This window comes from Barbus barbus (assembly GCF_936440315.1).
Source record: "Barbus barbus genome assembly, chromosome: 38".
In the NCBI taxonomy this organism is placed as follows: Eukaryota; Metazoa; Chordata; class Actinopteri; order Cypriniformes; family Cyprinidae; genus Barbus; species Barbus barbus.
The window spans coordinates 20,015,754-20,028,922 of record NC_136716.1 but is presented as its reverse complement, the minus strand read 5'-3'; the positions used below and the strand labels follow the sequence as shown (position 1 = coordinate 20,028,922).

The window sequence follows — 13,169 nt, the reverse complement described above, 5'->3', positions numbered from 1 at the left end:
ACCTGCAGCAGGACTTTGCCGATGTGTTTGCCCTGAGCCATGTAGCGGAAGGCATCCTCCACCTGGTTCCTCTCAAAGACAGTGGTACGTAATGGCTGAACGACTCCACTAGCGATTCCCTTCTTCAGAAGCTCAGATACCTCCTCCCATTCCCTGTTCCCCTCCTCAAACAAAGCATCCAGCAGTATGCCGTGGAAGGCCACGTTCTTTAGGAACAGAGCCATACCTGAATCAAAAACAATTGGACAATTACATTTAACTGTATTTAAGTATAAAAGTAAGAGAATAATAGATAGAGAAAAAGATGATTTTTGATTGATTCAGAAATTGTTGTACATCTGGGACGCACCTAGTGGTGTGTTGTTAGAAAGGTCATATTTGCCGATCTCCAGGAAACGCCCATGTCTGGCCAAACAACGCAAGCTGGCCTGCAGCTTCTCTTCAGCTAGGGAATTTAGTACCACATCAACTCCTGCAAAAAAAAAAAAAAAAAAAAAAAAAAATACACACATAGGTGGTTTAATATCTCAATCTACAGAAATTTAGATGCAATGCTGCTGTGTATTCAGAGTCATTGTAATGTAGTCTATTCACCTTTGCCTTGAGTCTGGAGCATTACATGCTGTTCAAATGAGGCATCTCTAGAATTAGCGAAGGATTCTGCTGTAAGCTGTGGGAATCTTTCCTGCAGGTACGCCTTCTTCTCTCCAGAACCTGTGAATCAAAACGAGATACACGTCAGCAATGTTCATTTTTCAACAGCTGTTTTAGTCATAGCTTTTGTCTTTTGATGAAAATCTCCACTAAATTTACGATACAGTGTCATATTCATTAATTATAGCCCATTTCACTCTGACTGCAATGGCATCTAATTTAGTCTATGAAGATGACTTTAAGGGTCACATGTAAGAAAATTAAACCAAATATTCAAAGATTTTTTATATTAATTAAAACGTTACATTTAAATGTGTTAAACTGCCCTTTGTTGAATTGTAAAAATTTTTATCTTGTAGTTATTCATTGACTGTTGTAGACGTGTTTTAATTAGTGATATACCAAATTTAGTTTTGTAAAATTAGTTTTCATTTAACATTTCATTTTACACATTTGCGTCTTTTTGTGTAGCTGTATTTGGAGTTAATTTACTCACAAGCAAAGAGATTACATTCCCCAGTGTTCATTAATTACAAATCACATCTTTTTAAACTCTTAAAGAAGCAAAAGTGCGTCACTTGCCGACTGTTGTGAAGACTCGGCAGCGCATACTAAGTGCAATAGCAATAGCGGCCTGTCCCACCCCTCCAGAGCCTGAATGGATCAGCACACTTTCTCCAGGCCTCAGACGCCCTCGCACCACTAGGGAATAATATGCAGTGGCGTACACCACTGGAACGGAGGCGGCCTGCTCCAGCATCCTGCACATAAACAGCTTCACTTAGCATTGAGAGTTTTGCAGGAAGACGTCACATTCAGATTCAGAGGTGCAGAGGTTCTCACCAGCTAGATGGAACATCCCAAAGGAAGCGCTTGTCTGCGTCCACACAGGTGGCTAGACCTTTCGCTGGCAGCAAACCCATTACACGTCGCCCACTGGGGTCTCGTCCCGAAAACTCCATTCCCAGCATGCATTGCTGCAGCGCTATGTCTCCTGCATGGACAAAACGAGAAAAGTCTCTTTTCTAAGTCTTTTTATAGGGTAAGCTAGCGTGCAAGATTTCACAAAAACAAGATGGGGTACAAACCAGGGATGGCATCTGGAGGCAGCTTGCCAGTGGCCAGCATGATGTCTCTGAAGTTGAGGGAGGAGTAGTAAACACGGCAGAGCTGCACGTTGGGATTGGATGGGACAAAATGACGCAGTGGGGAAGCAATCCATCTTAGCGATGAAAGATCACCGCGGGTCAGGACATTGACGTAGGCCTGCTCTGTCAACTCCTCGCTAAGATCTAAATATGAATGCACAGAACAGAAGACGATCACAACATGCTCAAAAGACTTCAATCAAAAGATCCAATCAAAGACAGATCAGTCAGTATGTCACAAAGTCTTATATGACATCCTTTTCTACCTTGCGTTAACAAGTGGTGTCTAAAGACACCCCACTGTCCATCACGGTACACGTTCATGACCAGATCCTTCTTTAGTAATGACTTCATGTCCTTTTGGGTAGGAACAAGGGAGGGGACATCAGCGTCCTTACTTAGATTAGAAACAAATGCACACCTATTGGAGAGGGAAAAAAAGACCACGTACATGAATGATCTATACTACAAAACATTCAATACCTAACAATTGCATAATTGTACCATCAAAAATATAATAACAGAAAAGTACAGTAGCATATGTGGAACACTAACGGCACAGGAATTGGACGGACCGTATACGGTTGCCTCCAGGCTCCTGTCTGAGGCAGTTCACCATTCCCACCACTCCATTATGACCCTTAGTGGCAATGAGCCAGACTGGGATATCAGATGACTCCGCTAAGGTGCTCTAATGAGAAAAAAGGAGACAGAAAGGGTTAGAGGCATGCATTAGGATTCATTTAAGGAGTCTGCCGATTAGTTTTAGCCTGTTGTTATGGGACTACAGTGTGTTCTTGGAGGGCTTGGCAACACCACTAATGAGTTTGCATGATTAATACCATGATGAAACAGAAGTATTGACAAATATTTTTTCCCCCATATTGTGACGACGAATTATCAAAAAAGAAAAAAAAATTGTAGGGCAGGGACTTGAGCATATCGATCAACTGCTGATTGGATTTTGAGATGTGTGCGAGATGTGAGATGTGTGCGTTCAAAATAAATGAAAGTTTTGCATATGCCACCAGAGAGAAGGCTGAAGTTTTCACCAGAAGACAGAGTTAAGACATTTTTGATGAAACATTACAAGGTCACTTCTTTCCATTAAAAAACGGATCATATACATGGATGAACAATTCACAGTAATATCTGTAACAAGTATTGTCTAAACAGTGAATTTTCATTTTATGCTGACTTTAATAATCACCTTTAGAGTCTCCACCCATTTATAGTCAGTAGGGTCCACAAAAATAAGGACAGGTTGATCCCGAGGGTACTGTTGGCGCCGGTGACAGAGGAAGAGCGCAGAGCCGTAATAGGACTTTCTCAGCATGACAACATTTAAAGAGGCCTTTTGGAAGAGCGCCTCCCATTCAGTCTGAAAAAAACAAAACAATTCCATTTAGAACCTTGAGAACGTTGCAAGGAGCCAGACAAAACAAAAAAGAACAGACAAAACAATACACCGTGTTATTTAATGTTGTCACAACTTTGTTATTCACTTTCATTTATGTTGTGGATCTGAGACTGAGCGATTAAGTTTTTAAGCACACACCTGTGTCAACAAACCCTCCTGGTTGTTTTGAGATGTGAGAAAGGCTACCGTCTCTCCCAGAGTGTCTCCTCTCAGCAAGGTGTGGATCAAAACAAAGCCGCCTTCCCTCGCAGCTGAAGTCAGGTTCTGTATCAGAAGTGCAGGGTTGGCCGTGTGCCTTGTTGCATAGTTACACACAACCAGGTCAGCCCCATCCAGACCACCCGTTGCTGGGCCCTGAAGAGGGTCCCACTGAGCAGTTGAGATGCCCTGCTCTTCCAGGGAGCTCTGGTGAGCAGAAAGCTGGTCAACGGAGACATCTGAAGCCGTGTAGTCAAGACGCAACATTGGCTGGATATTGAGGAGACCAACAGCCCGAGAAAACACATGACCATCAGCAGCTAGAGCCTGAAGGAGAAGAATACATGTTGAGAACTTCAACCGTGTCATCCACCCCTGCCTATTTTCATCCTAAATAATGAATTCCCCACACCTCCACAACTTTGAGTTTTCCAGGAGTGCTGTTCTCAAGGGCCGTGTCCAAGCAGTGACGTAATGCCTGGGAGTCCAGCAGGCCGTTGAGCAGAGGGTCCTGCAGCAGACAGTCTCTTTCCTTCTCCACTGTCTGTTCCAGCTCAGAGCGCAGGTTTCCGTTCAGCTCCAGTCCACACAGCACAGAGAGCAACCGCAACAGGCCTTTCTCTGCCTCTGATCCAATCAGCTGGCTCTCTGTTGCACCTTCTAGCCCAGGGATGGAGATCTTCACTCCCTGATTGGCCAGCTTCCTCTGCAGACGCTGTATTAGACCTGCATATACAACATAGGGAAAGTAAGTACAGTACCACTGAAATAGAGGAAAATACCCCAGAAAATTAAATCCGGGGACAAAAATTAAATCATTTCAGATCCTTCTAATTTTACAAAAACTATGAATTTAAAACATTAAATTGATCAAAAGCGAAAGGCATTTATAATGTTGCGAAAAAAGTTCTGCTGTTCATTTGAACTTTCTATTTATAAAAAAATCTTAATTGTTTTTTTTTCTTATCAATAACTGTTTTCAACATTGATAATAATAAATATTTCTTGAACACCAAGCACATTATAATGATTTCAGAAGGATCGTGTGAGACTGAAGATGGCTGAAAATTCAGCTTTGCTATACACATTTTACTGTATTTTTGATCAGCCTTGGTGTGCAAAAAAGACTTTCACAAATATATATAAAAAAAATTAATGCAAAATGCCATGCTGCATTTCTCAAAGAAATGACAATCACAACATGCCTTTGCAATGTCTCAGTTGGTCTCCAAATTTCTCATTGGTTCTCAGGCAATCTGGGTCCACATAGGGAACAAAGGCAAACTCCTCCAAAGTGGGCAGAGTCTGCTGCTGTTGGCGACGAGGTGCTACGGTAGCGTGAAGCCCACAGATCTGAACTCCTCCAGCTGTTATGTTGTCCAGGCAGCGGTTAACATGAACATCCACAGCTAAGGAGAAGAAATTTTGGTCAGATACATTTCAGCTTAGAACAGGTTACATCAGACTTCAGGTAGATGGTGTGTCTAATACCTTTCTGATCATCTGTATACTCGTTTACCCTCTCCTTGTGAATTCTGGGGTCCACACACACACAGCGGATGCGAGTAGGCAGTCTCAAGCTGCGACCGGACAGCCCCACTACAATCATCTGTAGCATGGTGTCTAAAAATGTCACCCAGTTACCATTCCAGTGAAGCTTTCCATAGTCACCTGGAAGAACCAGAATACAAAGAGCTCAGGACTGGCCAAATCGTGTTTTTGACCATAGCAACATTATCTCCACAATATAAGTTTAAGATGCATTTGAGGGGAATTACCAGCATTGTTAGACTCCAGGATTCCCTGGAAAGTTTTTCCATAGTCATATCCACGCAGACGCAGCTCTTTGTAGATGTCCCCAGCTTTCAAAAGCATTTTAGGATCTTCCTTGTCTACAGCCATTGGTTTATTCAGCTCAGCATGGAAAGCATCAAGTCCAGCATCCTCCAAGACACTCACCTTACCTGAGACACCAAGGGTATGAGAATGTGATTATTTGTCGATTTACAAATATCTTGTTTTACACAAAAACGTTACAATGAAAATTAAGTTGTGAATGGGGTCTCATGTTGTCTGGAAACTCACCACTGACAGCCAGATTTCCATTCTCTGACACCTCAAAACGGTTAGTGGCAGGCATGAGTCGCACTTCCAGCTGGACAGACCCTGTTATGCAATGCACAAAACAATTTGGTTAGCACTAAGCCAAGATTAACAAGCTAACAACTAGTCTGTTCTATTTAGTTTCAAATTTACTCCAAATTATGGAAGTACTCTACCATTTAAAAAAATTGGAAGTGGTAATATTTTTTAATGTTTCTAAAAAGAAGCCTCTTATGCTCGCCAAGGCTGCATTTGTTTGATCAAAATAGAGAAAAACAGGATTGTGAAACAGTTTTAGAATTTGAAATAACTGTCTTTTATTTGAATATATTTTAAAATGTAATTTACTCCTGCAATGGCAAAGCTGAATTTTAAGTTACTCCAGTCTTTAGTGTCAAAGGATCGTTCAGAAATTATTCTGATATGTTGATTTATCAATCTTATTATTATAGATGTTGCCTTTGATGAATATAAAATTCAAAAGAACTACATTTATTTGAATTTGAAATCTTTTTAAATGTCTTTACTTTTGGTCAAAGAAATAAGGAATATAAAGTTTCAATAGTGAGAAGTTTGCATTTACAAGAGCGGTCAAAGAAAACAAATCTTTTACCTGTCTTGGGTAGGATGGTGGCTCTGTGGATGGTGACGTCTTCAAATATAACAGGTGTGTGCTCCATGACTGTACCCAGAGATCTCATCAGAGTCCTCCAGGCCAGAACCAGGTATCCGGTGGCTGGGTACAGCACCCGACCATCAATGCAATGTCCAATCATGTAATAATCAGGAGACTCTGGGTTCATGTCTGCACAAAACATAAAAAATAAGTATGACATGACAGCAAAGATGAGAAAAACACTAATTTCAATTTCACAACTACCCACCGATATTGTATACAGTGGCTGAGGTGGATCCTCCTGAGCCAGCAGGGAAGTCCTCCACCTTGGGCACATCCCAGACCTGGGAATGGTCCCACTGAATGTGAGGGGAGATGAGTGGGGTCCCAGTCGGAACAGGATATTCAACAGTTGGGTACAATTTATTACTGTCCACGTTAATTCTGCAGATGCAAAAGAGTGTGCATCAATCATTTAACATTGGAAATGCTAACAATTCTAGGTCAAAACAACTAGGAAATTAAGAGTACAAAAACCAACCCATTCATGTAGATCTTGCCCACATGAGAAAGGAAGAACTCCAGATTGTTGGCGTGTCCTCTTTTAATTAGGGGGAGTATGGAGCAGGTGGGTTTTAAGCTCCGCTTCAAGATGGCCTGAAGATTAATCAAGAGCATGTTAATAATAGAAATGGATCTACATTTGAATCTTGAAGACATGCGTATTAAGGTCAATTCCTTGTTACCTGTAGCAAAGCATGTGGGGCAATTTCTACTGCCACAGCATTATCGGGCACAAAGCTCAGTCCCTCCTGAAAGAGCACAGGGCTGACCAAGTTATTGACATGGTACTCTGCAGATGAGTAGAGCGCCAGTGGGCTCTCCCAGTCTGTCTGTGGGATGGACGTGCTGATCCAGCGTGCTGAACGAGGCCTTGGGTTTTTTATTACCTAGAAGAACACGTACATGAAGTCAGTGTCTATCTGAGCTGAGGTTTTGAAATGCTAATGTCCAGCAGAGTGCACTGTGACACTGCAATGCCTCACCAACTCACATTCTGCAGTGCACACAGAAGGGCTGGAGCAATAGAGGCCATATAATACGAGTGGAAAGCCACACCAGCACTGCGCACTTCTTTGGCAAACACACCGGCCTCTTTCAGCTGGGCAACAAACTTGCTGACAGAGTCCTGCATAACCAAACACTTGCTGTTAGGTACTAGAATACATACTTTCACTCTATATATTTAAAAAATTCTATAATTTCTCAAAACCTAAAAAAACCCCTAAGAATATTTTATACATCTAAAGAATTAATGTTAGTTTGGTATTTAAAAACAACAACAATTTTTATTCATTTAAAATAAGGCTGGAGAGACTGGAGTAAAAGTTACTCAAAATTCTACTTTGCTATCATAGGACTAAATTAAATTTTAAGATTACATTCAAATTGAAAAGAGTTATTTTACATGTAATAATATTTGACAATAATACTATTAATACAGTATTTTTTTCATAAAATGTATGTAGCCTTGATGAGCGCATAAGAAGCTTATGAATTTTTATATATATATATATATATATATATATATATATATATATATATATATATATATATATATATATATATATATATATATATATATATATATATATATATAAAAATATATATATATACATACACACACACAATTAGGGTGATGTTATTTCTTAGTGTATAACCTGAGGGCCTGAGATGGTCACAGTATCCTCAGCATTGTGACAAGCAGGAACGACACCCTGTGGACACTGAGCTTTGCATTCTTCCCACGTTAGGCCTGAGGGGGGAGATGATGGGAGGGTTGGTAAAAGGAACCATTGGTAAGCTTGCTAAAAAAATTTATAGCATACATTGCTGAACAAAAGACTAGGCAAATCCCCCATGGAGGGATGATTTGCGTCTGATTAATGAAGCAAAGCCTGTGAAGGCATCTGCTGCCACACTAACCCACTGCAGCCATGCCCCCCGGGGGCAGGTTGGCCTCTTTAATACAGCGTCCTCTCCAGTAAGCGGCCAGAACGGCCTCACTGTGGCTCAGTGAGCCGTCGGCGTAACCACATGCTAGCTCTCCAACAGAGTGGCCCACGATCCCATCAGGCTGAAGACCCATCTTCTGCAACATGTCAATCTGGGCAACCTGGAAATTTGACAGGAATGCATTCAGGTAGGTGAAAGATTGTCAGGCATGAAAATTGTGAGACTACAACTAGCAGGTCTACTAGATTTGAATACATGACAAGTTTGAATATGCAAGTGTGCCAGTTCCATAGGAAAGAGCAGTTTGTTTGAGCAAAAAGAATGCCATACAGGTTTGAAAATGTGGGCTGAGTAAATAATGACAGAATTGTAATTTTTGGATCTCTTTATAAGACAGTCTTGCAGATGGAGCGACTGTTGAAATCATGACTGATTGTGCCACAGTATTGCTCCATTTGTCAGGCCTATATCAGTTCCAAAGTTGTCAGAGGTCATTTTTTCATTGAGAAATTCTGCTGATGTCAATCCTGTTCCAGTCATGCTGGCACTGTACTTGGTATCTCTAGAGATGGGGGAGGCTGACCTGGATGGCTGCAAGACCAACAAATGCGTGGACAGTGTCTTCAAAAGTGCTCTCATCAGCGTCCATGAGCAAGCGAGACACACACAACCCAGTGTCCTTCAGAGCCACATCTGAACGCTGGATCGACTCCCGGAATTCAGGCAGCTGCATCAGGCTACGGCCCATTCCAGCCCACTGTGTGCCCATACCTGTCAGAAGACAGATACAAACAAAGACAGGACACAGAAATAAAAATCCAGCCAATGTGATCATGTGTAGAGAGAGACTTTCCATTATATTACTTTCCATGACTCGCACTGAATCACAACTTTAAAAGGGTTGTATATCCCACATTTTACTGTATTATTTATTTCCACAAAAATATGAAAAAACATTAAGTATCAACACTGTTAATAATAAGAAATGTTACTTGTGCGCCAAATGATGTATTTGAATAATTTCTAAAGGATCATGTGACACTGAATACTACTGAAAATTCTTCAGTTAAAATGTATTACAATAGAAAACGGTTATTGTAAATTATAATAATATTTCACAATATTGCTATTTTACAGTATTTTTGATCAAATAAATGCAGCCTTGATGATCATGATTATATGCAACACTATATATTTTTTTCTCAATAAATAAATGACAAATAAAACATTGTCTCATTTGTTTGGGTTCATATTTATGCAGAAAGATAGAAAATTCTAAAGGGTTCACAAACTTTCAAGCAGCACGGTTTCAACGGCAACAACATAAACAAACTTTAATGCACATGCGCGCTTTTGTGGCCCTAACTTAACTTCCGGTAGACATCCAAATAGAATAAGTAACAACAGCTAGAGTAGATTATTTTTTGATTACAAGCAAAATATGTTTGCTGCATAAATCAGACAGACTGAGATGCAGCGATAACTACTTATTAAAAATGCAAATTCATTCTCTGCCAGCAAGAGGAGCTTTAAAGCGGGAGAAGTAGAGGTTTCCCCGGAAACAGCTGTTGGGCTGTACATTAAAGCAGCACTGAGCTTACAAACGCTGCTTTATCAGGCATATAACATGCAAGATGAAACGAAAATTAAATCGAACATTTTCTAAAGACAGTCTTCCTTCAGAAATACAGTGATATAAAAACACCTGCGCCTCGTTTTGATTTTTAAACATGCATTACGTGGTCATGTTTATTCAATGAAGCCTTTTGTAAAATCGGTCAGTTTTGATATTGTGGCAGGCAGCCACAAATAAATAAATGTATGTGAAACACATCCCACAGCACAACAATCTGAGCCCAACTTCATTACTCATCACTTTAACTTTAATTGCGTTTGTAGCCGGCGCCACTAACCAGACCGATAAACAAATACAGACCAGAAGTGAACTTTTATTGTTAGTTTTTTTATGTTTAGGATTAATGACATCTAATAGTACCAGTTTTCATGTTTTTATCTCACCATGAAACATCAGAAAATTGCTTTTGCAGCTTGCTTCCAATAACAGCTCTTTTTGGATGGGACAGGAAGTTTCTATAAGTTACAGTATGTATTCTGTAGTACCTCAAGCTCCTTTAATATAAAACATTGAAGGAAATAAGATTTCATCAATTGAAAAGTTCACCATAAAAAATATAAATGCCCCCTCACCTGAGCAAATGTACCAGAGTGGTCTGGGTGTGGGCTGGGCTTGTTGAACCTCTGTAAGCTCTCCCTGTGCTCCAATCAGTGCATAGCCCCTGTACGGCATGCTTGCCGTTGGAACTCCAGACACATCATTCAGAAGAGACAGGTAGCTTGGGTTATCCTTATGCTGCTGGGCATTGTTGAGAAGGGAAGTGACCGCTTCCTCAGTCCGACCGGAGGCCTGCAGGAGTCTGGGGACTGAAGGTTGTGCAGCCTGAGCCGGTGATTTTGAACCATGTGGACGCAGAATAACATGGACATTTGAGCCTCCGAAGCCAAATGAGTTGATGCCCACGATGCCACCGCGGACAGGTATGGGCTCCGACACCACACGCAGCCGGCCGTCCGTCAGAGCAGGAATGTCAGGGTTTGGATCATGGAAATGGATGTTGGGAGCCCAGATGCCATGTTCCAGAGACAAAACCACCTGATCGCATGCAACACAAGTTACTTGATTTACTTCACATTTAAGATGAGAGATTCAGCTTCCAGAATTTTAAAGAAACAGCCGAGTAAGCTAAAGCTAATTAAAACAGGAAGACTTGTTAAAAAACACTTTATATACCTTGGCAAGAGCCGCCAATCCAGATGCAGGCTCTGGGTGTCCCATGTTGGATTTGGTTGAGCCAATCAAAAGAGGATCCCTCTGTGACTGACAGAATACACTCACAATGCCATTCACTTCCTGAGGATCCCCAACCTGTAAAAGCAGTTATTTTCAATATACACATAACTACAAGTTGAAATGTCTATTGCTCAATGACTGTATTTACACACACAATGATATTATGCATATTTAAATTTATTTTTTATATTAACAAACATGAAATGATATGTCCTTTTTTAACCACCATTTTCACCTTAAATTAAAAATATTACATTTAAAAAAGTTTTTTTATTATTGTGTTTTAATTAATATTTCAATTAATCTATTTATGTATTTACTTGCTTATTTTTTTTTACTTATTTATTGGAATATAGACCTGTATTGGAAAATTGTGTGCATGTAAACATGTCCAGTTTGAATCAAACTGTTCCCATTCTTATTTTCAAAGCAAATCTCTTCTTAAGGGATGGATGCATGTAATTTCATAGTGACTGACCTTAGTACCAGTGCCGTGGGCCTCGATGTACTCCACCTGCTCAGGTGATATGTTGGCATCCTGGTAAAGGGAACGGACCAGGCGCTGCTGCATCTCACCTGATGGGAATGTCACCCCTGAGGAAAGAGGAGACATACCACATTCCAGAATATAAGCAGATTCACACGTAGCAGCTATGACATATGTCTTTCTGGAATGCACACGTGAGCTACAGCATGGATTCTTTTGTCCTCAATGTAGCAGCACAACAGGAACTAGAGGGGGTCTGATGTCAGGCGTATGCCAGAGATTTCAAATACCCTGAGCCCTCATGCTCAGCCAAGTGTCATATTTAAAAACACTGGCGTGTAAAGTGTGGCAGGAGGCACTGGGGGAAAGGCTATGACATCTACAACACATGTAGTGCCAGCTTTTATAGTAATGCCAGACTTCCAGAGCGAGTAAGAAGGTATTAACTGAGCTGATTTCACTCATGCTGGAGGATTTGAGGCAGATTTGACGTCTGTGGGAAGGAAGGATAAGTTTACCTTGTTCTTTGTAGCCGTCTGTGTTATTACCAGCATTGAGAACTGTGGCGTAGATTCTCTTGGCCATTGACTTCTTGGTCAAGAGTACTGCAACAGCAGCCTCTGAGCGACAATAGCCATTTCCTAGAGGGTTAAACAAAATTTGTATCAAAAAGCCTCCATTTTTAAACAGCTGAGCAAATTAGAAATATACTCACAAATCTTTTTATGTTTATTTCGGGCGGTACACAAATTTTTACAATTTTATGGAATGCTACTTTTGCCAAAATGTGCAATATTTAGCAAAACATATATCGTCAGGTATTACATTCAAAAATGCAATGTGAATCTCCGGGTTATTAGAGTTAACTAAAACTAAAATTAAAGCCATTAAAGGTGCCGTAGAATGGAAAACTGTCTTTACGTTGGCATAGTTGAATAATAAGAGTTCTGTACATGGAAATGACATAGCTACAGTGAGCCTCAGACACCATTGTTTCCTCCTTCTTATGTAAATCTCGTGAATACTGTAACACAGGCGAATCAGAACATAACACCGACTGTTACGTAACAGTCGGGATCACTAATAGTTACGCCCCCAACATTTGCATAATACCTGCCCATGTTCTAGGCCAGCCACCAGCTGAACCATCAGAAGTTCTGCAGGTATTGTGAAGAAATACGAGCGAGGACAACTGCGAAAATGGCAGATCATGGAAATAAATGTTATGTTCCAGGCTGTGCAGGGGATCTGAACTGCAGGGATGGGTTGTTGCCAGTATTCAGAAAGGCACGGAAAACACAAAAACGCATTCTAATAAAATAATGCGAGCCACTAAAGGGACATTCTTAGCTCCTTGCTAGTTGTAGCCTGTTACAGTACATAAGATTTCACTTACCACATAAACAGAGTAAGAAGAGATGCCTGAGGATTATGGTGAATGATTTACAGATCCTGAGCACCACTGACAAGCATCTGATCTTGTAAAATGTGTGGTAAGTACTGCCGCTCCATTGTATATAAACAGAGTACGTGCGATCGCGAAACTGATCATGCATTCCAAAGCAGTTTCAATGCCCAGTATATTAATAACTGATGCCCTGATGCCCACATTTTATTTACAGTATAATTACCCAATGATATAACTGCGCAAGAAAGTA

At 40.7% G+C, this 13,169-nt stretch overlaps 1 protein-coding gene across 1 annotated transcript in view; it reads right to left on the bottom strand.

The window, feature by feature from the left end:
- Positions 1–13,169, bottom strand: part of LOC306857503 (fatty acid synthase-like) — a 29,541-nt gene that overhangs the window by 7,009 nt on the left and 9,363 nt on the right. The window contains exons 6-32 of the mRNA XM_079397477.1: positions 12,030–12,152; positions 11,503–11,618; positions 10,965–11,099; positions 10,364–10,826; positions 8,739–8,926; positions 8,126–8,315; positions 7,861–7,955; positions 7,194–7,328; positions 6,886–7,089; positions 6,681–6,796; positions 6,408–6,583; positions 6,137–6,328; positions 5,506–5,586; positions 5,199–5,384; positions 4,912–5,091; positions 4,626–4,829; positions 3,833–4,146; positions 3,361–3,747; positions 3,013–3,183; positions 2,378–2,493; positions 2,069–2,223; positions 1,743–1,946; positions 1,498–1,648; positions 1,237–1,415; positions 595–714; positions 350–472; positions 3–226 (exon numbers count right to left, since the gene is read on the bottom strand). Of these exons, the coding sequence (XP_079253603.1) occupies positions 3–226; positions 350–472; positions 595–714; positions 1,237–1,415; positions 1,498–1,648; positions 1,743–1,946; positions 2,069–2,223; positions 2,378–2,493; positions 3,013–3,183; positions 3,361–3,747; positions 3,833–4,146; positions 4,626–4,829; positions 4,912–5,091; positions 5,199–5,384; positions 5,506–5,586; positions 6,137–6,328; positions 6,408–6,583; positions 6,681–6,796; positions 6,886–7,089; positions 7,194–7,328; positions 7,861–7,955; positions 8,126–8,315; positions 8,739–8,926; positions 10,364–10,826; positions 10,965–11,099; positions 11,503–11,618; positions 12,030–12,152 (4,928 nt within the window). The remainder of the gene's footprint in view (positions 1–2; positions 227–349; positions 473–594; positions 715–1,236; positions 1,416–1,497; positions 1,649–1,742; positions 1,947–2,068; positions 2,224–2,377; positions 2,494–3,012; positions 3,184–3,360; positions 3,748–3,832; positions 4,147–4,625; positions 4,830–4,911; positions 5,092–5,198; positions 5,385–5,505; positions 5,587–6,136; positions 6,329–6,407; positions 6,584–6,680; positions 6,797–6,885; positions 7,090–7,193; positions 7,329–7,860; positions 7,956–8,125; positions 8,316–8,738; positions 8,927–10,363; positions 10,827–10,964; positions 11,100–11,502; positions 11,619–12,029; positions 12,153–13,169) is intronic.